Here is a 27,363-nt window from a genome sequence, read left to right as displayed (position 1 = left end):
ATCTTCCCCGACCAGGGCTCAAACCCGTGTCCCCTGCATTGGCAGGTGGATTCTTAACCACTGCGCCATCAGGGAAGCCCCGTGCACCAGGTCTTAATTACCACACACAGGCTCTTAGTTGTGGCAGGCAGGATCTAGTTCCCTGACCAGGGATCGAACCCAGGCCCCCTGCATTGGGAGCACAGAGTCTCACCCACTGGGCTACCAGGGAAGTCCCTCATATGTCTTTTGAAGACATTTAAGTGGTATTTAAACTCAAGTTGTCTTACTGACAGCGCACCTAACTCAGTTGAAGTGCTGGCCGGATAAGCCTTTATGACTAAGTATTTCTAGAGCTGGCACAGAGAAAGCATCGTGACTGCTGTATGCAGACAGCTATGATAAGGCTCATCCTGATTTCAGAGGTGTTAGAATGTGGAAAAAATGTTTCTCAGAATTGAAGAAATATGGCAAACAATTTTTTCCCCCAATCGTGGGGAAGTACAGTAGATCAAAGTCTTCTGCAGGTGAGTTCCTTTCCTCCAGGTTTTACAGAGCCTGGAACTCACAAACTCATCACCTGATGGAGAAGGAGATGTGAATGGGTGACTTATAACCAGGATGAATATGCAGGTTATTTCCAAAATATTTCTTCTTTTGGTTTCAGAAACATAAACAAGGAAAACCCCTCTTCTCTGACTTTATATAACTTTTTTTTTTTTTTTTTTAAGGAATAAAGATCACTGTAAACCCAGAATCCAAGGCAGTCTTGGCTGGACAGTTTGTGAAGCTGTGTTGCCGGGCAACTGGGCATCCTTTTGTACAATATCAATGGTTCAAAATGAATAAAGAGGTAATTTTTTAATGTCTTTTAATTCCTCTGTCATGAGAAGAGAGAAAGATAAAAAATTAATTAGCCTGTTGTCTTCAGTGTGTTTTTAGGAATTTTGTTAGAGGATATGATAGGTCCTTGTTAAAGGATCTGTGTTATAACTGAAGTGTTTACTCAGTAATCATTACTTTGGTAAGCAGTAATAAAATCAGTTCTCTATTCTGAAAATTGTGGAAAATCAGGAGTACTTGGGGCAACAATGTTAACAAACATGAAACATCACCAGTACATTCTAAAATATCTACACAAAATTCTTTACAACAGATTATGTTCCAGTCTAAATCTTTAAAAGATTTTCAAAGCAACATGGAAGGCAATATCATTTTAAGCATTCCCCATAACTGTATTATATCAAAAGATTTAGGCTTTTATGGTAGATTCTGAAGTAAAACTCAGGTCGGTAGAAAGGGGCATTTATTCCTTTTGTGGAAGGATTGTATCCCCGTGCCACCCAACAAATAATTTAAAATTGCATTTTGGCATCCTCTTGTCTTAAACATTCTTTGAGCACTCTGCTGCTGGGGATTTCTCAGTGGTCTGGCCACGTTGTGTCCCACTCTGGTGGGCTTCTCTCTTCTCCCTCATTCATCTCCCCTCGCTCCCTTCCCTCCTAGATGGTACCTTGAAACTCCATTATTCTTTTCAGCCTGTCAGTCACATAACTAAACTTTCTTTCCAACTCAACGTTAAGACTCCATTTGCAAATCTGAAACTAAGTTCAAGAGCTGTTCCGAGATGACAGTCTTTCCTTTGATGGGATCACCCTGTGCCTTAGAAGAAACGTGTGGATTTGTACAATTTTTAATTTCCGTCCCTCACACACAGGTGAGGTAAGGCAGATGTGAACTGCAGTAACAGGACTGCACTGGCACCAGACAGGCCTGTGTTGGATCCTTGACTGTTAGTAGCGACTCGAATTCCTATCGTCAGGGGTTGAGAGAACTTAATTGATGGGATAGTTTATGTGCCAAGGCTCTCGAGAGATGGTAACTAAAGTTATTTTTACCATATTTTCTCAATTGCAAAGTGGCTTTCATTTTAATAAACACCTTTTGAGGAAGAAATCATGGACAAAACTTACTCTGTTAAGTATATCATTTGTGAACTATGTCCTGACTTGAGAAGGGGAGGAATGTAGAGGGTGAGCAGTGCATCGTGGATTTGAAGAGTTGCAATGGATTTTAAAGCCCTTACCAGTCGAGTTTTGTCAAACCACACTTAGGTTCTTAGTCTATTTCAGGAGATACTCATTTAACAACTACTTGTTGGACACCTGTTTTGTGCCAGGCCAGGTTCTAAGTCCAGGATGGTGAAGCACCGACACACAGGGGCCCTGCCAGCTCCACTGGGGAAAGACAGTGAGCAAATAAGATAACTCTGTGAGTTAAGAGCTGTGAGAAAATAAACAGGGTGATACAAAGGGAGAAGCCACTAAAGGTCTTAAGTAGGAGAAGTAACATGATAGAATTTTTGTTTTTAAAACACCAACTTGCTGCTTGAAGGGAAGCAAGAGCAAAGCAAGAAGACCAGTTAGGGGCTCCCCTGGTGGCGCAGTGGTTGAGAGTCCGCCTGCCGATGCAGGGGACGCGGGTTCGTGCCCCGGTCCGGGAGGATCCCACATGCCGCAGAGCGGCTGGGCCCGCGAGCCATGGCCGCTGAGCCTGTGCATCCGGAGCCTGTGCTCCGCGGTGGGAGAGGCCACAGCAGTGAGAGGCCCGTGTACCGCAAAAAAAAAAAAAAAAAAAAAAAAAAAGGCCAGTTATCTAATGCCTACACTGGACTAGAAATAACAGTAGTGTGGATTAGGACATGGCAGTGGAGACGGATCAAAGTGGGTAAGTCACTTTATTTTAGAGATAGAGTTCATCAAACCCGACAGATTAAATGTGGAGCCTGAGGGGAAAGGAAGAGAGCTCAAGGATGACCCTAGATTTTCTACTTAAGCATCTGGGGACCTGTTATTTACTGAGGTGTTAAGAGACTGGGAGAGGAAGAGATTAAGGGCAGAAACTCAAGAGTTTGGTTTTAGACATGTTAAGTTCGAAGTGCCTATTGGATGTCTAAATGCATCTAAGTCAGCTTGGATACCTCAGGAGACAACATTGAAAGTTTGTTGGGACTTCCCTGGCGGTCCAGTGGTTAGGACTCGATGCTTCCACTGCAGGGGGCACAGGTTTGATCCCTGGTCAGGGAACTAAGATCCCGCGTGCCATGCAGCACGGCCGAAATAAATAAATACATAGATAAATGTGTTAAAAAAAAAAAAAAAAAGAAAGTTTGTGTAGTGGAGGAGGAACCAGTAGAGAGACTAAGAAGAATTTGCAAGGTAAGAGGAAAACCAGGAGAGGATGGTATGAAGCCCTTGGGAAAGTATTTCAAGAAGAAAGGGGTGGTCAGCATTTTCGGTGCTGCTGAGAGGTATGTGGGTCAAGGGGGGGTATACTTGGGATTCTTTTGTTTAAGATATAAAGGTACTAGAGTATGTTTTGGGGAGTGATACAATAAAAGGGAGAAATAGATGCTAAAGCAGAGAGAAAATTGCAGGAGCAAAGTCAGAGAGGATGAGGGGATTGTTGGAGAGGAAAAAACCTTTCTCCCACCCGCTCATGCTCAGTCCCTGGGGGCCTGTGAATTAACAGGCAAAATACAGATTAACAAGAGAAGTTTATTCATATGGGAAATTACAAAAGAAGTAGTCCTGTGATTGGTTGCAGTTAGAGGAAAAGGGAGGAAGAAGAAAAGGCCTCTCTGGGAAGAACAAATGGGTTTCTTTAGGAAATAGATACAAAGGGGTTTCTAGGAGAATAAACAAGAGATGAGAAAGTTTGTGGTAATATCTATTCATGCAAGTGCAAGTGGTCTTTCCATCTTCCTCATGGCTATATAAAACTTCCCTGGAGAGGGGATTTATGGTAGGTTTCCTCTTGGTCTTCTTCCTAGGAATAAAAGCCACCCTGAAGAGGGAGTTTATGGCAGCCTCATTTCCCAGAAGTTTCTGCTTTGGGTCAGATAAGGAAAGCTCCAATAAGGCTTCTTTCTGCATCTGTTGAATCCTCAACATCTTCATCTTGAGCTGCTTTACGTACCAGCTTTGGGATTCTGAGTGGTTTAGGATCCCCATGCAACCCAAGCGCAGGTCACCTTTGTTAGGAAGACACGCTTTCCATTTTAACAGGAGGGAAGAGAGTTACAAATAAGCACAGACTAAAGTCAACGGCTGAGAGAAGTGGGATTGCAGGAGGTTTGAGGAGAGAGAAAGTCCACAGGAATAGCCTAGTAGGAAAGCAGACTTAGTAGGTTCACGTGGTAGGATGGTCAGGCAGTGCTAAGGCAGCCTCCATCCCAGTTGTCAGATCTTCAGCAAAATGCTCTCTCTCCGGTGCAGGTTCTGAGAGGAGAGAGAGCCGAATTCAATTGGTTGGAGTTTGGAGACGGAGAGCTTGTTAAAGTACTTTGCAGGGGAGCCACTATATAACGAGTCACTTGACAAAGCCCTTTGACAATATGCCAGAGATGGGTGGTGCTGATAAATTGATGGGAGCAGCTAAGGTGAAAGAAAACTTAACGTGGTGACCAGAGCCCAGGAGTAAAAGCTTGGGAAACCCTTGCATGGACCTTCCTTCCCATCACTGATAGGCTTCCCATAGCCCTTCTGCAGCCAGACCTTGAGAGAAGTGTATTGGTCACGGCATCTATCCTCTGATAGCAGTTTGCAGACGAGGAAATGAGGCCTTGGGGTAAGATAACTTGCTCTTATACGGACAGCTAATTTGATCAGAACAGAAATAAAGAGCCAGGCCTAACTCTCTGTGATCCCTTCACTCCATCATGGGTTGGTCATGTTGTATGACTACTTAGCTCATAAATGTTACAATTCTAGATTCTTTAGATACTAATGATCAAACAATTTTAAATGACAGATTAGCTACTTTTCTATTAGTGAGTTTTGGGAAGATATAAGGGAGAGAGAGAGCCTAACTCTCTTGTTAACAGATTTGTAGAAGACTGATTTCCTAAGACTTCAGTCCCAAGTTACTCCAAATGTTGTTTTTTAAGTAACAGATATTTTAGAACTTGGGGGAAAAAAAGATATACTTTTCAAAGTTCCAAGAGCATCATACATTTTGCACAGCACATTTTTATAAGGTGTGTTTTGATGAGTCATTCATTTTTATCCTCTCATTGATTCTTTCACAGATTCCGAACGGAAATGCATCAGAACTTATTTTTAACACAGTGCATATAAAAGATGCAGGCTTTTATGTCTGTCGAGTTAATAATAATTTCACCTTCGAATTTAGCCAGTGGTCACAGTTGGATGTTTGTGATGTCACAGAAGTAACAGAAAGCTTCCAGAGTAAGTGATAAAGTAACTTGAATGCTGCGATGGGAATTGCCTTTTTTAAATTTTATTTTAAATGTTTACTTTTAAATAAATAATTTCAAAGTATCAGAGATAGTACTCACATATGTACTTCACCCAGTATAATGTCACCAGTCGATAATATTTTATCCCATATCCCATGTGATGGATAGATAGACAGACAAGACGGACATGCAGATGTCTTGGGCTGACATGACCTTTCTCAGTCTGGCCCTGCTGCTGACCTATTCAAACTTGCCACCTTTCATGGGTCTGAATGTTGTGGTCTCTGGTTTTGGAGGAGAAGAGAAATCTAATGCCGTCTTCTCACTTTTCAGTTCCTTTCTATACTTTTTCTCCCAAACTATTGTATTACTTCTAAAAAATTGTGTCGTGGAATAAAGACTATGTATAGAGTTGAAGTAGGCATGACAGGGCATATAGTGCACCATTTGCTGCAGTGAAGCATTTCATGCAACTGGTTTTCTACTTTTGCCATCTATCTTTTTAGTCCAATAACTAGTATTGATCAAGGGAAAAACCCAGTGTACTCTAAAGAGTAGCCATCAGGTACTATTTTTTCACACAAACAGTCAAGAACCATATTTGTCATTTTTGCTAGACAAAAAGAATGAAGGAAACAGACTTTTTGTTGCCAATTTGTCTGTCTTCCATTCTTCTCTCAATTTAGCTTTTCCTACACCCGAATAAAGTCTCTAGGAATAGTCATGATTAATTGAGTGATTTATGTTTTCCTAGAATATTTCTGTGCATGTAATTAACTTTAATATGTTTATAAATGGAATCTTATTCATTCAACAAATATTATTGATCACCTGCAATGTGCTACACACTGAGTTTCATTGTTACTGGATCACATTGACAAGCCTTCTGTCCTCAAGGCCCTTAGAGAGTAACAGATGAGCATTCAATAGATAACGCTTAACCCATCCATATTTATTCAGTGCTAATAACAAAACTCCTAATTTTAAGAAGGCAAGTTAAACGAAACAGCAGAACGTAGAGCTTTCTGTTTTGAACGGAAACATCGCTCAAGGTGTTTATGTCCTTTGCTCCCACCGAAAAGACTCTGTGGCCAAACACATTTAGAAACCACTTAAACTATTTTCCCCCCTTAAATACACAGTGCATACTAACACTTGGAAAACTGAGAAGTCCTGCAATAAAGACATCTGTTTAACTTTGTTTAACCCAGAATGTCCTAAACTTATTTGTCTATAGCATCCTTATATCCACAGAACATCTCTTAATATTTCTAGATGTGCTACAGTTTTATGAAACATCATTTGGGAGATGCTATTGAAGATTGTAAAAAAAAAAAAAAAAGATGAATGAACTTGAAAATATTTTTTTAATTAAAAAAAATTTTTTTAACCTCGAGATTTTATTTATGTTCCATGATATTTTTCTTTTAATTTAAGGAAGTTTGGATGGCGTCTCTGACTCTAAGTTGCAAATCTGTATTGAACCAAAGTCCCAAAAGTTGATGCCTGGCAGCACGTTGATCCTACAGTGTGTTGCTGTTGGAAGCCCCATTCCTCACTACCAGTGGTTCAAAAATGAATCACCATTAACACATGAGACAAAAAAGCTATACATGGTAGGAAGTTGGCCTTGGGGGTATTTGGGAGGGTTAATATGTAAAATAGTATAATTGAAAATTACAGTGAATATTAAAATTCATATTCTCTGGGGTGTTTTAATGTTTTCAGTATTTTTTCAAGTTCTTTATTATCTAATATTAATTGATTCTTATATTTGCAAAAGGGCTAGAACACCAGCCCACATGTAAGTGCTTGTATGAAAAATGTCAAACTGAGTATTGCATCAGACTCACCACTGTTATATTCATTATATTATTTGCTTGCTAATATTTGACCTAATGAATGGAAATAATCTAGGAATGTCTGAAATGTTAGGATTTGTAGGTTTAAAAAAAAAAAACTCAAAATAACTTTCTCCAAGCCACTTAAATTAAAATTGAGGAAATGTGAGCATGTTCTAATATTGATACAGGTGCCTTATGTGGATTTGGAGCATCAAGGAACCTATTGGTGTCGTGTATATAATGATCGAGACAGTCAAAACAGCAAGAAAGTAGAAGTCATCGTAGGTAAGCAGTATCGCTCAGTATTCTGACAAATGGAGCCGTATAAAATGAAGTGTTTGAACAGCGGAGATTCTGTTCACCCATTGAATTTAATGGTATGTTAAACAAAATAACTGCTGACGCTTAAGTAGAAATTTGAGAGCATACATACTAAAACTCCTAATCAGGATTCACATACAAAGAGCAGAAAGAACTGTAAAAAAGGCTATTTTATTGAGACCATTTTCATAGTTTTTTTAGTTTTATAGTTTATGTTAAACATTGATGGCAAAAATGTATTCCTTAAAGCTTTAGCTAAAAAAAAAAAAACCCTTGATTTAGGGGGAAAAGATTTTTAATAAACCAGTTTTTCAAAAAAAATCACAGGCATATAAAGAAAAGAATGATTATTAACCAACAATCCCTCTATGAAGTGCATGATGTGGGGAGTGTGTTCTAGTTAAGCTTAATGCATTTAGTTATGTTGTCAGTAGGAGGAGATATTGATGCATATGTTGGTTTGTCAACATATTTCTATGCTATTTATCTCTGCTTGATGGCTGCCCTTCCTAAGATCATGAATTACAATATATTCACATTTGTTTTCTCTGAAACAAGGAAGAACAGATGTGGCAGTGGAGTGCACTGAAGGTAGTGTAATCCTTTGGTTTGAAACCAAATATCCCGCATGCTGGTTCCTCGTGCCCTGGTTTACTGAGTGCAGTGATGGAAAAAATACTAGCTATAAGAAAAAATTTTGATAGAAGGATACTGTATCTTAGTCTTTGAGGGTTAATAAATTACCAGAGACACTATTAAACTGACATTAATTAAAACAACTAATTTTTATTGTAAAGCAATTATACCCCAATAAAGATGTTAAAAAAAAAACCTAATTTTTAATTGATTTTCTATTGTATATAAAAATAAAGTTCCTGGGACTTCCCTGACCGTCCAGTGGTTAAGACTCTGCGCTTCCACTGCAGGGGGTGTAGGTGCGATCCCTGGTGGGGGAACTAAGATGCCATACGCCGCATGGTGTGGCCAAAAAATAAAATAAAATAAAATAAAGCTCCTGTACAACACCTTATGAATAGTGAACAGTTGCAATTAATTCTTAATGTTAATTATCTTCATAAAATTTGTAAAAATACATGACTATACTGTCATGGATAGTTGTTTAGATTATTTTATCTATCCTTTAGCCATGGTAAGATACCTCTCAAATGCAAATGTAATTTCTATAACAGTTTCAGGACAGGAGATTTATTGTTTAATGCATGCTTACCAAATATTAAATATCCTGTTTTAATATAAAATTTATAAGATCCATTTTTTGAAGCTACAAGGCTGAAGACTATATATTATGGTAAAAGTGACATGGTAGATTAAAGAGAACTGAAAGTTATTTTAACGTAAACTTTTATCTTGTTTTAATTAACCAAAGCCTTGCACATAAGTTGTAATGAGTAAATTTTAAAACTTAAATTACCTTCCCCTAGTGTGATGTTACATTGTTTTGGAAAATTAGGTTTGTGGATAGCAAAGTATTTTTTCAATTTCTGCCTCTTTATTATAAACCCTTAGGCTCTACTTGAGCAAAGTAAAAAAAATAATGTTAAATCTTATGTTTCCCGGTTTTCCTGTCCTTCATACTGCTATGGTGTCACTTTGAAATACTATAAGTACTGTTTTCATCCCAGTCATAGTTGCGGACAGGAATTCTCTAGCATAAAGCAGTTCTAATCCCGTGGCCTATGAGCCCTACATGAGGGAATCTATGTAAAGAAATCCTAACCAAACTCTTCTTCCTTCTCCTTTTTCAGCTAATTGCATGATTTTTAAAACCTCCTAACATTGGAGACCTCTAAGAATAAACATAAACTAGCACTGCTGTTCAGCTTCTGGGTAATGCATGTATATTACCGCCTTGCTGCTTCTTTACCTGCAAGATTCTTCCTATAATTTTTGCAGTGGCAAACACACTATTAAGTAATAACTTTCAGATAAATCTGTTCCAAACACAGATGAAAACCCAACTATGAAACTACTCCAAAAATTTCAGATGGAAAAATTAGATCCAACCCTTCTTTCTAAAAAAGTCTTCAAAGTTGAGGCATTTTATAGTTGGTGGAGTGGCACGTGTTAACAATGTCCCAACATACCGTATCTTTTTTTACCTGTAGAACATGATGTGACCTATTTTATGTGCTTTGTTAAAGATACTTGATCAGGAGAAGGGGTAGGGGGTTGAATAGGTGGAGCTCAGGGGATTTATTTAGGGCAGTGAAAGTATTCTCTATGGCAGCTGTAGTGGTAAATACATATATGCAGGTTTTAAATCGTTTAGGAAGGTCAGAGGAGGGGGATCCCAGGATGGAACACAGAATATGACAGAAGAATCTAAACCTATTGCAAGTGTATGAAGCAACCTCACTGATTATGGGATGGAAGAACAGGTGCTAACCTAAGTACCTGGGAATGAGTGAACACAGAAGGCAGAAGAAATTGTACAGAACCCTGTACTCTAGCTGATACCACTCTGTAGTTGATTTTATATCTCATAGAAGTTACTGCATACTATTTTGTGAATAGTATAGCATTTATAATTTATTGTGAATGTTAATTTTTATCTTCACACAATTTGTAAAGGAAAAATAGATGGCTATAATGTCATAGGTATTTGCTTAGATGATTTTCTTTCTGTTAGCCAGGCTCTACAGGCTAACAATTCTGAAACCACTATACCTCCAAAAACACATTCCACCAGTGTAACCAGGAGAAAAACATCAGACATCTCCCGATTTACAGACATTCTACAAAATACCTCACCGATAATCTTCAAAACTGTCAGTGTTATCAAAAACAAGGAAAGTCTGAGAAACTGTCACAGCAAAGAGGAGCCCAAGGAGACACAAGTAAACGTGATGTGGTGTCCCGAATGGGGTCCTGGAACAAAAAAGAACATTAATGGTTCATTAATTGTCACAAATACGCCTTACTAACAACAGATGTTAGAAATAGGGAAACTAGGTATGGGTGTCTGTAGAAACTCTCTGTAGTATCTTCACGATAGTTCTGTAAAATCTTGAACTGTTCTAAAATTAAAAGTTTATTCTCAAAAATATCATTTGAGGTTTTTAATTAGTTTCATGAAGTGTATAGTCGAGGCCATAGACAAACCTGTCTCGTGATGGTTTTCATCCAATAATTGGCCAGCATATCTAAAACTTTGATCAAATTAAGAATGAGTCTCTTTAGCTTTTTGTCATTTAATGAAAGTAGTAATAGCTCAGGAGTCCTAACTGATGTCCACAACCACGTTCTCTCGTCTTCACAATTTGACTGCATGACTTCTCCTTTATGGCATTTTAAAAGTTCTAACCTGATAAGACATTATAACACGATTCAACAGTGCAAGAATCAACTTCTTTTGTCAGTCTTACTATCTGTGCTAAATTGGCAGATTATTTAAAGGTTATTTAAATCTATTTAAATTATTTAAAGATTATTTAATCTATTTTCTCTTATTTTATTTTAGATGAATTAAATAATCTCGGGCATCCCGGTGAGTAATACAAACATTAAAACATTAGCTTTAGATATTTAGTTATTGAATACAGTAACTTAAAGATACTATAGATATTCTCTATCATTGTGAATAACTCTGTATCATCAAAAGGCAGTTAAATGGGGAAATGCTTGCTCTTTAATTTGAAAGACAAGAAGCAGCCTTTGAAAGAGTGACAGGAGTAACATCTCTGAACTCACCAGACCCCTGGGTCCTTGTTCAAAGCTGCTCAGTCCTTGAACACATCTGAACTAGTTGGGTGGGTGTCTGTAACGGAAGTAAACTTATTGTTAGTGCTGTACAGGTGAGTAGTTAGTCATTGACCATTAAGGGACTGACAGTTGGCAGGAGTATTTATCATTCTTTGGCCAGTTTTAATCAGAACAGATTTCTGAACAAGTTAAGCTGAAGGGAAGCCTTACCTGAGATGAAAGGCGTAGTAATAATGAGGACTCCATAAAGACCGAGGACGTCAGTCCAGGCTGTGGGCATTCTGAAAGGCACTGATGGAACCTGTGACTATCTGAAAATAAAACCTCACAGGAGTACAATAAGAAGGTAGTTATATGTATCAGTTAATACATGTAGAGATCCCTCTTATTTCTTGACATGTTATTTCTCATAGTTCTAGCACCATGACTAGTTTGCTTAGTTTTGTGCCCATATTTTGTTAAAAACATCTGTCATTGTGAGTGATGACACATAAGCCAGTGAGACAAACCAGAACGCCACTGTTACCCACATGTCATTCCTGCTGTGCCAGCCTCGAGCTCCGGGAAGCCCCTGTGAGACGTGCTTCAAGCACCCAAAACTAAGTGGTGTTGGAGAACCACCCTCGTCATGTAGCTAGTTGCTTCTCTTGATCTGGTTAGGAATCCCCTTTTCCTAAGTTTGTCTGTTATTTCATGCCCTTCAGTGAACATTATGAAAAGCTATTTCAGGAAAACTTTTGCAAACCAGCACCACTAAGCTTCTAAAATTTTCCTGACCTCCTCTTTCATTATATCGTTACTCCTCAAGAATTAGAAACACCAAGAAATTTAGTTAAAAAGAATTTAATATATTTTTAGCGGACTCTCGTAGCATATATATTATTAAAAATGCAAACACTCTGTCTATAGTAAGAGACACATTACTGACTGAACTCCATCTTTCCCTGCATCTCTCCCTGCATGGTCCTTGAGAGTGGGAGGTATTTCATTTTATGTATAGTTGATGGCAAAGAGCGTGACCATGGAATGAGATTTCCTAGCTTGAAAACATTGGGCAAGTGACTCAGTCCTTCTCTGCTTCAGATTCCTTATTTGTATAATGGAGGTAATAATAGTACATACCTCATAAACTGAGATGATTTAAATCAGTTATATTTACAGCACGTACAGCAGTCCCACGCCATCGTTCAGTAGATGTTAAATTCCTGCTGCTGCTTGCCACCACCACCATTTTCAGATTGTAATTTCTACCTAACGTGTTAAAGAGTATCACCCCCAGCTGTGGTAATCAGTTACCAGAGACATTCTCCTGCCCCGATTCCGACTCTTGTCCATCTAGGTACGTGTTTTTAATCAAGAACCTGAAAACCTTAAAAATCATAAATTAGCTGTTAGAAACCACATTCTGCCCTTCAGTGCTCCAGATATGATTGTTCATTGTTTCCGTATCTCTCTAACCCCGAAGATGTATCATGGATAACAGCTCCTTATCTCTTTGCATTTTTACCTTTCTATAGGTAATAAAGAGCAAACAGTTGACCAACCTTTGGGTGAGTAGAGCTTTAAAATGCTTCATCAAAATATAATTGTAGCATGTAACTCTTTTATGGGGATCATGAAGGGATTTGAGACTTTTTAAATTGACAACTTTTATAAATATTTGAATAACATCGAAACCAAATGTTTTACTTTGAATATTTATACAAGAAATTATAGAATAGGAGACTTTAAAAGATTATGAATTCAGTTTCAGGGACCAGATCAGCTTCTGTGGAGTGATTTCTGTGTTTGTCAATGTGCAAACAAATATACATATAGACAATAAGAAACATGTATAGGTCACATAAAAATGAGTAATACTATATCTTGGTGGAGTTAGAGGTTAGGAAAGCACGAAAGAGGCTGCCATAGCAGCTCTACATGTTGAAGGATGAATAGGAGAAGGGCCTTTCAGATAGAGGGAACGTGAAATCCTAAGTAAACTTTGTAGAGAAGGAATACAGGGTGCCTGTTGTATCTGGGGAGTTGCAGGTAACAAACGACTCTCTAGAACGTGAAGAGAAGGAGCCTGGAGAAGCAGGGTGAGACCAGGTCTTGAGGAGCCCCGTTTCTCAGACAAGCTATTGGAAGGAAACTTGATAGAGGGGTGAGATTTGTCCCTCTGAAAGGCCAGTCTAGTATCGGTGTAGAAAATAAACTGGAGGGAGACATTGTTTAGGTTAAGAGAACAATTGAGACTGTTGCAATGGTCTAGATAAGAAATAATGAGAATCTAAACCAGAGTAGTACCAAGACCATGCAGAAGAAGACAGAACAAATTCAAAAGACCTTGAGGTGATGGAATCAGTAAGCTGCTTTCATCACCTCACCATAGGGTATAAAAAGTACAGCGGAATCACCATGCCTGCTCCAGATTCTTGCTGGACCACTAGGCAGGTTGTAATACAGCCCACTGAGTTAGAGAATACAGAATCAAAAGCAGGATTCAAAGGATAGATGACCCTCATTTTGGGACCTAACCGGTTTGAGGTATCTGTGTCACGTCTAGGCGGAGATACACAGCAGGCAATTGTGCACGTGGATCTGGAACTTTAAGGAGAGGCCAGGCTCGGAGATACAGTCATGAGCGTCATCAGCATAGAGGTGGAGGCTGACACCGTGAAGGGTAGCGTAATGTGGGATTGCTCAGCCTATGGAGAAAAGGGCACTGACTGGGGAAGGGGGGTGGCCCACACAGTGTTGAACAATTAGAATCAGTTGTCACTGATCAGATAGCATATATAAATTCAGGTTTCTAGATTCTCCTGAAAATGGTAGATTTTGATTGAGAGCTGTCAGTTGTGCTTAAACAGTGGCTGTCCCTGTAAAAGGGCATGTGCCCCTGTTTTCCTGTCATGTAATATTCTCAGTCTACTTCACTCTCTCCCTCTCTCTCCTCCCCTCCTTCCCCACATGGTCTCACCAGGTAGTTAAATTTCTTTACATGGTGGCTGAATCCCCAAACCGGAAACTCTCTGGACTTAAGGTTGAGACCCAGAACTGGCAGAGTGTCACACTACATTATGCTCAGAGAGAACCACAGGGCATCCCAGATTTGGAGCCGGGGGCAGGGGCCAGGGTGAGGGTGACCACACTGCTTAAAGACAAGGAAGCCATGGTTCCGCAGGGGCTGCCTCTTAACACAAGCTGGAAAGGCATCCTGGATTAGAATATGAATGGTTTTGTCTAAGGAACTTGGACTTTATTTTGTAGGACATAGAAATTAAAAGATCTGATGCATGAAACCAACAAGGACTGTATATTCACCCAGTCAAAGTTGATGTTAATACTCAATCACTGATAGATGGCCAAAGGTTTTTTTTTGTTTTTGTTTTTTTTTGCGGTACACGGGCCTCTCACTGTTGTGGCCTCTCCCGTTGCGGAGCACAGGCTCCGGACACGCAGGCTCAGCGGCCATGGCTCACGGGCCCAGCCTCTCTGCGGCATGTGGGATCTTCCCGGACCGGGGCACGAACCCGTGTCCTCTGCCTCGGCAGGCGGACTCTCAACCACTGCGCCACCAGGGAAGCCGCAAGGGGTTTTTTATTTAAACACTTATATAGCACTTAATATGTACCAGGTCCTTTTCCAGTTGCTTATGAATATTAACTCTTTTTGGCTGAGATGAGTAATACACTATTAGAATAATCAGACATAAAATTATTGATGTAACTTGTACCAGTTTTTAAAGAATACATTTCATTAAACTTTGGAAGATGTCTAGGATCATGTAGTTAAAATCTCTTTCTGAAGTTGTTTTATCCTGTTGCTTAATCAACTGGTGTTTGTGTTTCCTTTTTCCAGTGAATGGTTTGTGTTCAAGAAGTTGTGGGTGGCTCTTACAGTAAATGTTTTTCTACAGAAAATTTCTTCCATTTATTTTATCACTTGAAAACCATCATAGGTCGCTTATATAGTTGCTATTTTGAAGTTTTCTTTGATTCCTCACTCTTATCTCCTCAGCTTCAAATTTTACTGTTTCTTTCTCGGTCATAGCTCTAAAGTCTGACTTTTCCTTTCCCTTTCTACAACCAATTCCTGGAATGAGACTTTGTCACCTCTCATTTCGACCACTGCAGTCTGCTTCTCTATTCTAAATCCACCCCAGTTCACCTATCGTTCAGGAACTGGTTTACAAGTAGAGTGGGCAAGGTAAGTTCCCTACCCATCATCTTTATTACCATCAAGCTCAAAATGCTCCAAGACGGTTTAGGAACTAGCTGTTAAAAATTATCCTTGGGGAAAAGTTTTTGAAGAGTTATGATCAATTATTGATACACACATTTTAAGCCCATAGTTCTCAAATTGCTGAACCCTTGCATTCTTTTTTTTTCTTTTTAATTTATTTATTTCTTTATTTTTGGCTGTGTTGGGTCTTCGTTGCCGTACGCGGGCTTTTCTCTAGTTGCGGCGAGCAGGGGCTACTCTTCGTTGCGGTGCGTGGGCTTCTCATTGTCATGGCTTCTCTTGTTGCGGAGCACAGGCTCTAGGCGGACAGGCTTCAGTAGTTGTGGCACGTGGGCTCAGCAGCTGTGGCTTGGGGGCTCTTGAGCTCAGGCTCAGTAGTTGTGGCCCACGGGCTTAGTTGCTCCGCGGCATGTGGGATCTTCCCAGACCAGGGCTCGAACCCGTGCCCCTTGTATTGGCAGGTGGATTCTTAACCACTGCGCCACCAGGGAAGCCCTGAACCCTTGCATTCTATAAATAATGCCAAGTGTTCCTTCCAAACAGATAACAAAACTAGTGAATAAATAATCGATCTTAGCAGAAACAGCCTGTATGGTTAGTTTGACAACTGTTCCCCCAACCAAAAACCCCAGTGATTTTTTTTTATTACATACCTTTATAATTGTTTTCTGCCAACAGAAAATTTTAATCTAATATATATCCTAAACTATCATAATATCCCACCACGAAACCCATGATGCTTTGCAGACACTTTACTACTTGAATCGCATTGGGAACCCCATGATTTGGACTGTAATGATGTCAGCCAGTGACCACACATCCTCCACCTCCTCTCACTTAGGAGCAGGTTGAACTGAGTCCATCAGTGTATTGACATTGGCTCTGAACTCTGATAGGGTTGATGGGCTCAGAAAAACAGGCTCTGAAATTTTTCTGTGGATTAGCCAGCTGAAGTGTTCCTATATAGTGGGTAAATTGGGGTAAGAGTACATTTCTAGTTTATTTAAGAAGAAACTTTAAAAAAAAAAAAAAGGAAATACAAGTGATCATGTTTTCTACTGCCTCCTAGTTGAAATCCATCCTGAGTATTCTCAACTTTTTTTATTGTTTTAAAACGAAAGGCAGTTTAGTAGAGGCTTTATGTCTCAATTTACTTATTTATTAAACAGTCTTGAAAATAGGCCTTTTCTTTGGAATAGAAGAAGAGATTATCATTTGTACAGGACTTGAAGTGACTTATTGAGTTAGAAATGTGGCTTAAGTATCATTTCATTTTTTTCAAAAATGTGTATACTCATAAGAATAGGCAATTAGCAAGAAATCTCCGAAAATGTCAGTGTAGAATAAACATACCATGACAAGGGGAATTCCCTGGCCGTCCAGCAGTTAGGACTCGGCGCTTTCACTGCCGAGGGCCCGGGTTCAATCCCTGGTTGCACAAGCCGCGTGGCGAGGCCAAAGAAACAAAAAAAAGATACCATGACAGAAGTATTGAGGATTTTCACAAAGTGGGGTATTCTGCCACTCTGAGAGGGTCACATTCTTTTAGTTGGTGCTAGTTTTTCTCCAGACCTTGTTTAACCCTAGACTTAAATGCTCTGTGGAAAGAGAAGAAATTCCACCAGAGATTTTTGGTGACATTTAATCATCTTGGCGATTTGAAGCATCTGAAATTAGATTACATATTGTAGCCATCAAGTCAGCAATGGGATTATTTGTGCCTGTTTCAATTGCACACGAGTGGAATCCATATTAATTTATAAATAAGCTACTTAGCAGCACTTTGAGACAAAGGCTGGTCACCAAGTCCTGGCCAACGTCAGTCTGGGACTGCCACGTGCTCCTGTTACACCTTCTCTGCTGCTCTCTGGTGTCTCCATCATGGATTTAGACCGTAACGTGCTGCACACACCCCACTGCCAGCCCTTGAGAAAAACATCATGACAGGTTCCTGTTGTCGTGGCACAGTCTCAAGTCTTTAACCTTTAACCCCACCCGCGACTAGCAAAAGTACAGTTCTGAAGACCTCTTAGGCACTAAGCTATGCTCAGCCTTCCACAACTCTTTTGGACAAGCTATATACCAGATAAAGCCAGCTGGTACTTTTAAAGGCACAGGTGTGGATCTTTTTGCCTCTTACAAACAGAACCACTTTTTGTATGAGACCACGTCCTTGAGCAAAGCCTCAGTTCACTAAGGTCACAGATCGAACTGCTAAGGTATTCATACAAAAAGTCTTCATGCAGCCCTGAGGTAACCGCATCTCACCCAAACACGAAATTTTTTTTAAAGAAGCTAACGGGAGACAGTACATCAACTGAAAATTTAAAAGTACAGTATTTGTTAAACTCCTGCTTTTCCCTCCTCTTTGGTATTTCCCCTTATCTGCTCTGATGGGAATTCTTCCTTTCCCTCTTTTTGGTATTTCTTTTGTTTCTAGCCTGTTCCGTTGTCAGCAAAACAGAACCTAATTTGATGGGAACCCAATTCCAAACATTCTTTGTTTAAATTTGCTCTAAAAGTCTATATTGAATATTCTTTCCTTCTGTTGTGAATCAGTAAAAGTATTACTTTAATATTAGTTACTATTATGCTTCATATACAGCTAATATCCTTTCCCTGGTTCTCAAAAGCATCAATTAATTTCAGTTGTTTGATTCATGAGCCTCTGTATCCTCAATAGAGTTTATTGGTCTGCTATGTAAGGTGTTCACTCTAAAATGAAATTAAATAATGAAATCTTATTTGTAAAGCATTCTATTAGGTTTAATTTTTATATCCTCCTTTAAATTTCTCCCCCTCCCGCCCCCTTTTTTTTTTAAATAGCAAAGGACAAGGTTGCTCTTTTGATAGGAAATATGAATTACTGGGAGCACCCCAAGCTTAAAGCTCCTTTGGTGGATGTGTATGAATTGACCAACTTGTTAAGACAGCTAGATTTCAAAGTCGTTTCACTGCTGGACCTTACTGAATATGAGATGCGTAATGCCGTGGATGAATTTTTACTGCTTTTAGACAAAGGAGTCTATGGTAAGATGTTTGTCATCTTTGCTTTTATAATTATCCACTATTTTTCTTGTATAAGTTAGGTTAAGAGTTAAAAAACAGAAAGGCATGGTAAACGGATTGTTGAAAAGTTTTATTCTTGTAATAAAAGATGGATTTTGATCTTCATTCCATAGTTCCATATGACTAATTAGCTTGATGTCTTTCATGTGTCAAAACAATGTTGTTCTTATTAGAATTCTTACCTATCTTACGTGATTTTGTTTTATTGACTACGAGATCTACAGTATAGTAAAGTTCAATGACCAAATAGCAAATTGTATATTCATATATGTTAAATATTACTGTGTGTGTGTGTGTGTGTGTGTGTGTGTTTAGCGTACAAAATGCTGTAACCGAATGAACATTTCACGTTTGTTTCCTTTTTCTAACAATTGCATAGTATTTTCAGGTCTTTTAGTGGGAACTACAATAGAATTTAACAAGAAAATGTTGGTGAGTGAGACATATGAAAACAATCAGTAAACTAAAGTTTTATGCAGATGCAGTTAAAGATGGACCTCCACAAAAATTCTAACAGTAAATTTGTAATGGTTTTTCTCATTCTTTTAACTATGTTAAGAACACTACATATATGTCAGTGATTCTTTAAAGAGAGAATATGCTGTCAGTAGTAAGCAATTCCTTTGGTAATTTCTTTCTTTTAGTGGGCATAACCACAAGCATGGAACGGCCAAATGTTGTGCTATGAGCCATGTTTCTCAGAGTTGTGCTCACCACGATGTTGTGTAATAACATTCAACTGCTGGGAAAATGACATCTCCAGGCCTGTTGTCAGGATGCCACCGATAAACAAAGCGTCAATTTGGCTTCTATAGCTTTCCAATTATTTTACTTCAATAATTTCTAAATTTAGCCTTTTTCCTTCTAATTAGGGTCATATGATGAGGCAAGCTTGGTACAATTGCTAAAGGTTCTCAGAGTAGAATTTTTAATGGAAGAAAAGATTTTTTCCAAGATTTAACACATTACTGTATGTGGGATGAGGGACAGTCTTAAAATCGTACTAAATAAGTTTTAAATGAGTTTCTTCTTAAGTAATAAGGATTATAGTTGTTAGGCAAGTGAATCAACAAATCTCTCAGATTTGGGATTTCAACTATTACGGTGATGTTTTAATAACATAATCTTGTTTATGAGTATATAAAGTGATGAATCTGGGTGAATCCATTCATTTGTCTTATGAAAATATGGTAGAATATACGATACTAATGTACCTTTGTGGTAGTTGTTTTATATTTTTAGTCTCTAATAAGGTGGTTGGTTGATTATTTTTATATTACATAATTTATCTCCATTTTTAAGTGCATAGATGGCTTAAACAGGAAAAGGCTTCTAAAACTTCCCCAAAAGTAAGGAGGTAGAAGGAAAAAATATTTACCGATTTAGGTTTTGGAATTGGTGAAGTATTTTAAGAGTGAGGGAATTTTATGAAGAATTATGTGCTTGATTATTTATTCTCATTTCTTATTAACATTATCACCTTGGCTTTAAGTCCTTGGCTTGGCTTTTTAAATCAAAACTTTTAATTGCCCCTGCAAGCTTGACAACCAGAAATATTTAAAGTTCTCGCAAGAAGAGTTCAACTTATGCTGAAGCTTTGCCCCAGTATGAAAACCTCAACTTGGAATATGGAATAAATAGGTATATTAAAGCGAAATGGCAGCTTAAGAAAGCTGGAAAAGATGTTTAAATACTACTGATTCATGTCTTAACAGGGTGGCTGCATTATATTTTGAAGTATTGTGAATATCCCAAACATCAGACACATCTACTTTCCATGTAAGTGTGGTAGAGGCCTGAGGGCATAGGCGTTTCCCCTGGACTGTGCCCTGTGTCCAGCTGACAGCCCCGGGGGGCCAGGAGTACTTCGGGGGTAGGGGAGGCCGAGGCAGAGTCATAGGAATTTCCCATTAGATGTGGGAAACACAGGCATTCAAGTTTATGCCCTTTTGAATTATAGTGCCCTTGGGTTTGTGAGAGAAATAAAAATTAACAGAAAATAAGTAACTCAATTTTTAAACATATATAAACATTAAAAACACAATCTAAGAACAGGAATAACTGACTTAAATACTACATGTCCTTGAAGATAAATAAGGATAAAGATTTCAGTTGTATAGATAAACTAGGATGGAGAGTAACTACATATGTGGCTTGATATCCACCCTACGTAACACCTTTTTACATTCGTCACTTGCTGCAGCTTAGATATGCGTTGATAGAAAACAAGATTAAAGGAGTCCCCTAGAGTCTGTCATACAGAGTGAAGTAAGTCAGAGAGAGAAAAACAAATACCGTATGCTAACACATATGTAGGGAATCTTAAAAAAAAAAAAAGGGTCATGAAGAACCTAGGGGCAGGATGGGAATAAAGACACAGACCTACTAGAGAATGGACTTGAGGATACGGGGAGGGGGAAGGGTAAGCTGGGACGAAGTGAGACAGTGGCATGGACATATATACACTACCAAATGTAAAATAGATAGCTAGTGGGAAGCAGCCGCATAGCACAGGGAGATCAGCTCGGTGCTTTGTGACCACCTAGAGGGGCGGGATAGGGAAGGTGGGAGGGAGGGAGATGCAAGAGGGAAGAGATATGGGGACATATATATATGTATAGCTGATTCACTTTGTTATAAAGCAGAAACTAACACACCACTGTAAAGCAATTACACTCCAATAGTTTTAAAAAATAAATAAATAAAATACAATGCTAATGTCAAACCTGAAAAGAAAAAAAAAAAAAAAAGATTAAAGGAGTCTGGTCAGAATAAGGCCAAAGCCTCATTCACTCTAGAGGAATCATTCACGTCATTGTAGCTCAGTGGTTAAGCAACGAACCTGAGAGTAACCAACCCCAGGCTCGGCGCTCTGGCTTTTCTGCTTCCTAGCTGTGTGACTATGACCAAGTTAATTCACTTTTCTAAGCCAAAAAGAACTTATAAAATGGATAGGCTAAATTAATGAAGTTGTTCCAGAATAAGTAAGATAAAATAATCATCCCTGTGTCTGGCACACTAAAAGCGCTCAAAATACTGTAGCTATTGTTGTCATGATTTTCTGAATTCAGATTTTCCTTCACCGATAGATGGGGCATTTGGACAACATTCCACTTCAGGCCTCAACAGAGAAACCCAGCTTTCATCTGTTATTATGTGTTACGGTTCAGTCTAAGATTTCATTTGAAAAAAAAGAAGGGGTTTTTAAAGTGATAGTGTGGTGAAGTGATGAAAACCAGCACACCAACATTTTATATTTTCTGAGAGTAAAGTTAACTAGAAAGCCAGCAGTAGATAATAAAGAGACAGTATAACATAGCGCAGCAGTTACTCTGGCTGGCATCCCACTTCCGAGTCTATCACTTATTAGTCATGTGAATGTGGGTGAGCTATTAAACCTCCCGGTGTCTCAGCTTTTACATCTGTAAGAGGGGGATGATAACATTGCCTACCTTATTGTGAGATATGTGTTGTGAGCATTATGAGATAATAAAAGTAAAGGGCTTTCTTCCAACAGTGCCTGGCGTGTAGTAAGAGCTATGTAGGTCGATGGCGGCAGCGGTGGTGGTCATGGTGGTGCATGTTCTAATCAGAGCCCTGTGCCAGGTGCACTGCAGCTCAACTCAAGTGGGAAAATCTTCCATTTAAACAATTATTTTCTCTGTAGGCAAAAATAAATATCTGTGACAGACTATATTCTTAGAAATCATATTCCCAAGAAATAAAATTCCCAAAAGATCTAATTTATAAGATTGTATTTTTAACCACATTGAATTCTTTGACATTTTAAAAGAGATCTGTTTTGTCCTTCTATCCTTGAGTAATGAGGGTAGTTAATTAAACGTACAAGTAGTACTAGAGATGGAATTTTTAAAATACAGTCATTTGGTCTAGTTATTTAACATAAAAATGCTTAATCTCCTGCAGTATAATTTGTATGTAGACTTTGATACAAAATTCTTATTACACTTTTCATGAATTATTCTGCAGTGGAGAAAAGGTATTTTGTTGTCAGTGCCTTAATATCCATGATTGCAGAGCTGGGCATGCAGCACTGAAACATTGGACCACACACTTAGCTTTTCCTGGATGATGGAGGCTGAACCTTCCCTTGAAGTTGCTTCTTCTCCCAAGCCAAGTCTTGCTTGAGCCAGAATGTGTTAAGTGATACAATGGGAGCAATACCCATGCTTTCTGGTTGGCTGTCTCTTAATGATATCAGTTGTAGAAATGGTACCATTTCTACTGAAAGTCAGACTCTTTCTAGAAAGGTCTCCAGATCTACCTCTGCCCTGACCAGTTTGCATTGTTAATTTAATACAGTCAAGAAGTAATTACTGGGGCTTCCCTGGTGGCGCAGTGGTTGAGAGTCCGCCTGCCGATGCAGGGGAAACGGGTTCGTGCCCCGGTCCGGGAGGATCCCACATGCCGCGAAGAGGCTGGGCCTGTGAGCCATGGCCGCTGAGCCTGCGCGTCTGGAGCCTGTGCTCCGCAACAGGAGAGGCCACAACAGTGAGAGGCCCACGTACTGCAAAAAAAAAAAAAAAAAAGAACTAATTACTGAGTTCCTGTTATGTCCCTAGCCCAGATAAAGAGTATTCTAGGTGTTGAGGGAGATACAGAAAATAAAGAACATGATCTATACTCCAAGAAAATTACAGGACTTCCCTGGTGGTCCAGTGGTTAAGACTCCAAGCTTCCACTGGGGGGGCGTGTGTTTAATCCCTGGTGGGAGAACTGAGATCCCACATGCCGCGTGGCCCGACCAAAAAAAGGAAAGAAAATTATAAGTCCCTTAATATAATGGGAGGGGGAGAAGACTGTAAATGGAATCCAAACACCTATCAGCTACATGATTTTAAACAAATTGTTTAATCTTTTAAAATTTGATTTCCTCACTTATTAAATAGGTCATTTAAAGATTGTTATATGGGTTAAAATCAGATCATGTATATGAAGGTGCTTTGAAAACCATGAAAATGCTACGCAAATATAAAATTCCTGTTTTTATTACGATCGCTTTTATCAGAGAAACTATATCTACGTAGAACCGTAAAATGTCAATAAAGCAAATACTGTATATGACTTTAAGTGTCAAGAGTGCTGCTGTAGGATTTCCCAGCAGGGTGAGGCTGAAGTGTGTTAGAAAACTGGAGACCAGGTGATAAGTTGCTGAGGGTTCTGAACCTGAGATAAGCCTGGAGCCTTGGTGAAGATTTGGGTAGGTGGAAAGGAGATCGTGACCTGAGCAGGGTCATGGAGGTTACAGATAAGCATGTCTTGCTCTGGAAGCAGGAAAGAGAGAGCAGAGTCAGATTTTGAGTACTTGGCAGCGTATAAATTTTACTCTTTTAAAGTATACAATTCTTGGGCTTCCCTGGTGGCGCAGTGGTTGAGGGTCCTCCTGCCGATGCAGGGGATGCGGGTTCGTGCCCAAGTCCGGGAAGATCCCACGTGCCGCGGAGCAGCTGGGCCCGTGAGCCATGGCCGCTGAGCCTGCGCGTCCGGAGCCTGTGCTCTGCAACGGGAGAGGCCACAACAGTGAGAGGCGCACGTACCAATAAATAAATAAATAAATAAAGTATACAATTCTTTTAAAGTATACAAGTGGTTTTTAGTATATGCACAAAGCTGTGCAGTCACCTAATTCCAGAACATTTTCATCACGCCCACAAAAAAACCCATATCCATTAGCGGTCACACCTCAGTCCTCCATACCCCAAACTCCTGGCAACACCAGATCACTTTCTGTCTCTGGATTTGTCTGTTGAGGACATTTCATATAAATGGAATCGCTCCATGTGCGTCCTTTTGCGTCTGGCTTCTTTCACTTAGCACAGTGTAGTTAAGGTTCATCTGCGGTAGCGTTACTTTTATGGCTAATGAGCCGTCCACTGTGTGCATATAGAACATTTTATTTATCCATTCATCAGCAGATTGGCATTTAGGCATTTTCCAGTTTTTGGATATTACGAATAGCACTGCTATGAACATTCGTGTGCCTATTCTTCTGTGGACACTTGTTTTCAGTTCTCTTGGATACTTCCCTTGGAGTGGAATTGCTGGGTCATATAATTCTGAGTTTCGTTTTTTGACGAACTGCTTAACTCCAAAGTGCCTGTGCTATTGTATATTTCTGCCGGAAATAAACGAGCTTTCCAATTTCTCTACATCCTTGTCAGCATTTGTTACTGCCTTTTTGATTATAGCCATGCTAATAAGTGTGAAATGGTATCTCATTGTTTTGTTTTGCATGGTTAATGATGTTGGGCATCTTTTCATGTGCTTATTTGCCATTTGTATATTGTCTTTGGAGAAACGTTTATTCAAATCCTTTGCCTGTTTTAAAATTGGATTGTCTTTTTATTGTTGAATTGAAGAGTTCTTTATATATTCTGCATACAAAGTGTCCTTACAGATATAGGATTCATCCTTACAAATATATATGTCCTTATAGACAGATAAGTATTTTCTCCCATTCTGTGGGTTGTCTTTTCACTTGATCTTCATGGCTTAGCGAATTAAACCCACTCCCTTTGTCGTGATTTTCAAAATGCTATCTGTGCACTCTTACTTTCATTTCCAGTGATCATTTAATTCCTTGCCAGGCTAGTCTCCTTTCCATTAGCTGTCATTCCAGGCCCAAGCTTCGTTTCTGTGCATCCTGCCTGTAGCACACCTTGCTTTCTCGCTGCCTTTCCAGATCATACCCTTTCTCTCAAGACCGTCCGTTATTGCTTCACCTTACACTGATATTCCTCTCTGCACTTTATTCATTTCATACAGGGTTGCCCTCATCACATGATATATGGTATTTAATTAGATGCCGACTCTTCTTTAACTAATAACATGAGCGTGCCTGAATGAATTGCAAGACCCTCAGGGCCAGGAACTCTGTCTTCATTTCTTTTTCATTGTCCTCACTGCCTACATGATAATATTCAGGGCTCACTTGAGGTAGAATAAACCCACACTGAATATATGGGTGTGCCCCTTTTGTCATTTTTTACCCAAAGTGATACATATGAAAGACCCATTTTTCTCAATTAAATAGGAGTTCAAGAAAAGTAGGCAACCTGGATCCTGCCCTCTAGGGCCAAAGGAAGCAAGTTTTCTTGGCCGTTTAAAGCCACATTCTTGCTAGGGGTTAGGGCTGTAACTACAAAGAGTTAGAGGGGCCTCCCTGGTGGTGCGGTGGTTGAGAATCCACCTGCCAATGCAGGGGACATGCGTTCGAATACTTGACACTGCAGTGGCTATTCGTCTGAGTTGTGTTTATTCCTTCATCCATTAAATACTATACTCCTGCTGTGTGCCAGGAATGCACAGATAAATGTAAGACTGCCCTGCCCTGAAGAAGTTTCTGGTTTCACAGAGGAGACAGATGAGTCAGCAAAGAAGTCCTTAGCCTTTTTTTGTATTTTAACATCATGAGATAAAACTGCATTCCATATGATACCGTTGGTTACAAATGTATTACCTTTATGAATTAAAATACACTTCTGGATAGCATCTTGATGTTGGTTGAAAATTCAGTACTTAAATGAAGATGGTTGTCAAAATAATTTAATACAAATTCAGTTAACACTGAGTTACGTTTATAGTTGCACATCTCTTAAATAAGCATGCATTAACGTCTTTTTTTCTTAAAGAGTGCTACATGTTCAGAGTGCGATTTCTCTTTTTTCTTGCTTTTCAGGACTATTATATTACGCAGGACATGGTTATGAAAACTTCGGGAACAGCTTTATGGTCCCTGTTGATGCTCCAAATCCATATAGGTCTGAAAATTGCCTGTGTGTACAAAATATACTGAAATTGATGCAAGAAAAAGAAACCGGACTCAATGTGTTCCTGTTGGACATGTGCAGGAAAAGGTAAACTGTCCATTCTTTATATACTGAAACTTGTTGGTCAGTTAAATATCAACCTTGAGAAGTTAAATCTAAAGGCAAACCTCTGCATGGTAGGAATCACTTAAGTTTGTGAATTTTAGCTTATAGACTGAAAGTGATGAAGAAGAAAACTAGAGGAAAATATATTTTCTGTGTGTGTTTTACTTTTTCCTGTCTGCTCTAGGACAAAAGTGAAGAACAAAAGGGCATGGGTATTTTCTCATAATAGAAAAGATACAGGGGCTTCCCTGGCGGCGCAGTGGTTAAGAATCCACCTGCCAGTGCAGGGGACACGGTTTCCAGCCCTGGTCCGGGAAGATCCCACATGCCACGGAGCACCTAAGCCCGTGCGCCACAACTACTGAGCCTGTGCTCTAGAGCCCGCAAGCCACAACTGCTGAGCCTGTGTGCCGTAACTACTGAAGCTCGTGCGCCTAGAGCCCGTGCTCCGCAACAAGAGAAGCCACCGAAATGAGAAGCCCACACACCACAACAAAGAGTCGCTCCCGCTCGCCACCAACTAGAGAAAGCCTGAGTGCAGCAACGAAGACCCAACGCAGCCAAAAATAAATAATATAAATTAAAATTTAAAAAAAAAGAAAGAAAACATACAGCTCTTCAGCCTGCCTTTAGAACGTTTCTAACAATCCCTGCAGCTGTTCCTCCAGGAATTAGCAGAGACACCATGCATGGAGTGAGGGCCTCTAGTTAGCCATGGTATTGCAGACAGAGAAAGTTTAGCTGAAGCAGACGTTTGAAGATTTGGATCCCATTTGTCTGCCATTGTGATACTAAGGAGTGGAGCCAATGATGATTCTACTCAGATTTAGTGTTTTGCTTGCTCAGCTTTTACCAGTCAAAATCCAATGGCCGAATTCAAATGTAACTCCAGTTTTAAAGCTAACAAGAAAAAAGGTGTGAGTCTCTGCTGTCTCAATAGTTTAGGAGCCCTGGATTACTTTTGGTAAATATGTAGCTAATAAGATAAAGGAATTTGAACCTATAATTTTAAGTTATGTGTAATAGGATAGTATCATGTTTGTTA

At 39.3% G+C, this 27,363-nt stretch overlaps 1 protein-coding gene across 4 annotated transcripts in view; it reads left to right on the top strand.

The window, feature by feature from the left end:
• MALT1 (MALT1 paracaspase) overlaps window positions 1-27,363 on the top strand; it is a 59,039-nt gene that overhangs the window by 18,410 nt on the left and 13,266 nt on the right. The window contains exons 3-11 of one of the 4 annotated variants that reach the window (XM_029218764.1): window positions 711-832; window positions 5,069-5,228; window positions 6,677-6,855; window positions 7,272-7,368; window positions 7,963-7,995; window positions 10,886-10,912; window positions 12,645-12,677; window positions 18,208-18,384; window positions 26,123-26,300. In XM_029218764.1, the coding sequence (XP_029074597.1) occupies window positions 711-832; window positions 5,069-5,228; window positions 6,677-6,855; window positions 7,272-7,368; window positions 7,963-7,995; window positions 10,886-10,912; window positions 12,645-12,677; window positions 18,208-18,384; window positions 26,123-26,300 (1,006 nt within the window). Of the gene's footprint in view, window positions 1-710; window positions 833-5,068; window positions 5,229-6,676; window positions 6,856-7,271; window positions 7,369-7,962; window positions 7,996-10,885; window positions 10,913-12,644; window positions 12,678-18,180; window positions 18,385-26,122; window positions 26,301-27,363 lie in introns of all 4 variants that reach the window. The other 3 variants (XM_029218756.1, XM_029218780.1, XM_029218772.1) reach the window with 3 other exon arrangements.

Source organism: Monodon monoceros, unplaced genomic scaffold (assembly GCF_005190385.1).
Source record: "Monodon monoceros isolate NGI ecotype Baffin Bay Population unplaced genomic scaffold, NGI_Narwhal_1 Super_Scaffold_1, whole genome shotgun sequence".
Classification (NCBI taxonomy): domain Eukaryota; kingdom Metazoa; phylum Chordata; class Mammalia; order Artiodactyla; family Monodontidae; genus Monodon; species Monodon monoceros.
The sequence above is the reverse complement of the archived record's forward strand: the minus strand, read 5'-3'. Positions and strand labels throughout refer to the sequence as shown.